At 35.5% G+C, this 4,531-nt stretch overlaps 1 protein-coding gene across 1 annotated transcript in view; it reads right to left on the bottom strand.

The window, feature by feature from the left end:
• Window positions 1–1,317: 1,317 nt before the first annotated feature.
• The window catches only part of LOC127834784 (uncharacterized), a 9,540-nt gene continuing 6,326 nt past the window's right edge, over window positions 1,318–4,531 (bottom strand). The window contains exons 5-6 of the mRNA XM_052360820.1: window positions 4,251–4,331; window positions 1,318–3,044 (exon numbers count right to left, since the gene is read on the bottom strand). Coding sequence (XP_052216780.1) covers window positions 2,730–3,044; window positions 4,251–4,331 — 396 coding nt within the window. The 3' untranslated portion in view covers window positions 1,318–2,729. The remainder of the gene's footprint in view (window positions 3,045–4,250; window positions 4,332–4,531) is intronic.

Raw genomic sequence — 4,531 nt, 5'->3', positions numbered from 1 at the left:
AGCGCTTGGTGGAGCAGAGTGAAACAATGCGTTATCGTTGAGAAACACCTGCGACACCAATGAGAGCTTTTCCACAACTTCATTGACTTCAAGAAAGCTTTCGATCGCGTGTTGCACGATGGCTTTTGGCAGGTTCTGAGAAGGTTCAACATTAACGATGGGCTGGTGCGAGTTATCCAAGAACTCTTCGGAAACGCCAACAGCGCAGTACAATTGTAGAAGTGTACTTCTAAATAGACAGATGGGTGACTTCTTCAGGATATCAGAGGGTGTCCGTCCGGGTGTCTTCTCTCCGTCCTGTTTAATGTTTCCCTTGCGAAAACAATGCAGGTGACTCTCCAAGACAACCACGCCTCCATTTTGAGATTCGCGAATGACATTGACCTCACGAGTGAACTCCAAGGCCTCACCAACAAGCTTTAAGAAAGAGCGGGAGCATACGACATGGAGGTCAGCACGGAGAAGTCTTAGCGCAGACATCACCATGAACGGCGAGATACTGGAAGAATTGACCATCTTTAAATTCTTAGGACCATCCCTATCCAAGGATCGTACCAGCACCGCTGAGGTCCTTTATAAGAATCGCCATAGCAACTGCATCTACGGCTAGACTGAACAGATAATGGACCAGCTGCTTTACCATGTACAGTCTTTAAATGTGCCTCGTAGTATCCATCCTTCTGTTCGGTTCCGAGACCTGGACGCTTCATGCGGACAGTGAACGCATGATACAGGCCTTTGAACACAATAGTCTACGAGGACTTCTCCACATCGCCTACATGGAGCACAAGACCAACGAGTACGTCCGATACATGACAGCAGCACTTGCTGTCCACAAGAACCCCTCCTAGGGACCACAAGACGACGAAATCTGGCTTGGTTTTGACACCAGTCACCAGGCACGACTCACTGTACAAGAGAACTCTAGAGGGAGGTCGCCGTCGAAGCCGTCAAAAGATAAGCTGGAATGAAAATGTGAACAAGTAGAAGTCCCTCCCCATGGATGAGCTACTCATAGCATAGCAGCGCACAAATGACCTTAATGGCGCAGGATCTGTGTGTGTTCGATTCTTATTTTCCCCCAATGGACAGAGTAATAAAGGGTATACAACGGCAAACAATACCTGTCTCGAAATGGACCTCGCCATCTTGTTTGCCACGTGAATGTAACAAACGACTTCGACACTAAAAATGGTAGACATATATGAATTGAAGAACAGTTTAAAATTAATACGGATAATAAAAGTTATTCATGACCATAAAACATTCCTATACTTAAATATACAAACAAAAGCACACGGTGTAATACATGCAGTTTATACAAAATGTAGGCTATAACAAGAAATAGCAAGACAGTAAACAACTTTTGGTACTGCAAGAGGTATACATCAAAACGAAAAAACAGTTAATGTGATGCATTATGAAGGCGTAAAATTTTTCTTTCTGCCTAATTGCGCTCAGTGCAAAATGTACCATTAGAACAGTATAAAGTTCATACATATGTCATTTTGTCGACCTATATAGATACCAGAAAATACTGATTCATTCAATAAGTTATTTTTCTATGTTTAATTTAAACTCTGAAATCCCAAAATGCCAAAAACTGGAACAAAAACATTGCAAATGATTCCATACAATGGAAAAAAAGTCTACGGACAAGTGTTTAAAAAACACATATATTGAATGGTCGCAAACTAGGATTTTCTACAGAATTAAGGGAACAAACTCACTCCTTAAAAATGGGCTTTTCCGATATTTAAACATGCACTTGCAAAATATGAGAATAATCTCATTCCATTTTATTTTGTGATTGTAAGGCAGTAGAAACACACAAGATATCTCTGATAGCTTAAAAATGCAAATATATAAATAGTAATACACTGACAAATCTTATATTTTGGTGACAAAAATAATACGGTAAATGACAGTTGCTTTGTTCTTTTCATAGCAATTAAAAAGGACATTTTTGAATGCAAAAGGAAATTATTTATCCCACATATTCATGGATTTATGTCTGGTCTAAGATTTGCTTTTAATATTTATGCAATCACAACAAGTGAATCAAATATAGGAATGTTTTTAAAAGTGATAAGACAAATATGTTATTAATATTTGTATTAATAAAAATAGGTGCTGATAATCTTACAACTCTCATTATATATGAAACTTGCAAATTTTGTTTTTACTTACTTTTTTGTTGTGTAGTTTGCATATTAGGTTCAAAACTAGAATTAATTGTTTTGTAAATAAAACACACTAATTGTGTAAAATCAAGTTTGTACAGTATGCCCATTATTAGGCAACTAGTGAATGTAACATAATATGGCTTTATGCTGTTTTGAACACTCTAGTTATAGTATTAGTGTTGTTGTAAAACTGAAACATTTTGTGTTGAAAATCACTTAATATGTATGTGTTAAACATGAATACGTTTTAAGTAAAGTAAAAACACATTTAAAAATATATAAGGAATTATATAGTAAGTCAGTTTGTGTTTTGATAGTTATAACACAGTTTAAGCACAGGCCATATGGTAAAATAAGTCTATGCATGTAAATGTCTTTGTTTTGTTAATTGATTGTATTTACACATACTTCGAAATGAAAAAATCTATGAAACAGAAAATAAAATCCGAATAAATGAAGCTCGATATTCTGAAACTTAGCGTAGGCGAATTGATATTGTGTTTATGTTTTACCAAATCATCTGAACAGTTTGTTTTGTCCACACTACACTACACTCGAGTGTGTCTGCCATAGATTATGGCGAGGATCTGCCCTGTAGCACTGAACAACTCCTTTTGCAATCACATGCCCATTAGTAATCATCAGCGCGGGCCACACTACGAACTCAACTGTATTCCCTTCCGGAGATAATTTGTCATAGACATTTTCGTTGACATCAGTGCCAGACCGGGCGTTTTCGATGATCACAATACGTGGTTCGTGCAGACTCATCAGACAGCCAATACGTGCACACTCGTCTACAAAAGGCTGAATTTGCCTTGCAAAGCCCCGCAAATCTGCCCTTATCTTATGCCACATCTGAAATTAAGAAGCAAATTATTTTAATCTTGAATATGGATGTTAAATATTTCTTTTATTGTTCTGCAAAATAACCATTCGTAATCAGCAACTTATTCAATGAGAGTTATTCAACGAACTTCCTGTTCTACGACAACTCAAATATACATAACTGAATTTGCTTAGATTAAACTAAATATTTTTTATTTTTATGGTTTTAATTAACATATTTAATTACAAAGTCAAGTTACTTTTCACACATAAAAGCATGCACAGAATATATGTATATATACTGTCATGAGTTTTATTTAAGTTACCGTAAGCCAGTATAGTACGATAAATGAAACTCGAACAAAACACTAGCTAAATGATTAAAGCTGGAGTCACAGCCTTAAAATGATAAGTGCAAAGCATTGAGGGCTTAACCCGTTTTAATGACTAGCCTAACTTTACGCTCAGCATTAATCAGAAATAATCACAATCAGTACACGTGTGGTCATGAACATAAGAAATGAACCGTGATGATATTTGTGCAAAATGTAACAAGGCATGTATTGGTTATATGTGTCTTTAGTAAAAAAAAGGGTTTTCTATGTATTGGAATAATGAAACTATATACATATTATACAGAAATAAATTCATATTTATATCCTCTATTTTAATTCAGACAAGTGTTCCATCGCCTATTTGAACGGTCGAGGCCAAGTATAAAAAATGTATGAAAAATTCATTCACATAACAGCAAATAGGCTAAAATTATTTTCAGTATTTCAAATAAGCAATCAATTTATGTTATGTCATTTGACTATTATTTCGATATAAATTATCTGTACAATATGTTCTTTGTTTGAGGAATTTATATATTCCATGTATGTGTGTATTTCCGGAAACTGCAGGTGTTTTCTTATGGTTGTTTACAAGATAGTTCAGTATTCTATAAATAAATATTTGTAATTGTTTCGTAAAAAAGGATTTTTTTCCAGGTTTGAGCTACTTCAATCCAGTAACGACCCATTTCCCCGTTTGAGGGCGGTGACCCAAATTGTATTCATGTTTGTGTGTGTGTGTCTGCATTTTGTGTCGTATCTAGTACATTTATTTTGTGTCATTGCGTCCCATTGTTATGCAATCGGTTCCTTGCAATAAATACAGACCAACATTAATATAAATATATAAATTATCTTTCCTGCACCTGAAGTTTCACTTTATACGTAAATTTAATTTTACCTGTGATACCGTATCAACAACAAATTGCACCGTAGTCCATCTCAAACGTCGGATGGCATCTGTATGGTCTGGATATAGTTCCTATGATAAACATATAAATCACCTATAATTGTTGTTGATTAACACCTTATTGTTCAGTTTATGTCATGATAGTTTTAGTTTTTGTTTGCTTAAGCTATAGTGAAAACGTTACGTTATCAGGAGGAACAATCTCATGAAGACTTATCCGGAAACTACATAGAGTAAAAGTATAACCCACTAGAGGGGCGTGACTGACAAGA

This window comes from Dreissena polymorpha, chromosome 6 (assembly GCF_020536995.1).
Source record: "Dreissena polymorpha isolate Duluth1 chromosome 6, UMN_Dpol_1.0, whole genome shotgun sequence".
NCBI classification, from domain to species: domain Eukaryota; kingdom Metazoa; phylum Mollusca; class Bivalvia; order Myida; family Dreissenidae; genus Dreissena; species Dreissena polymorpha.
This window is presented reverse-complemented; position numbering and strand designations above follow the sequence as displayed.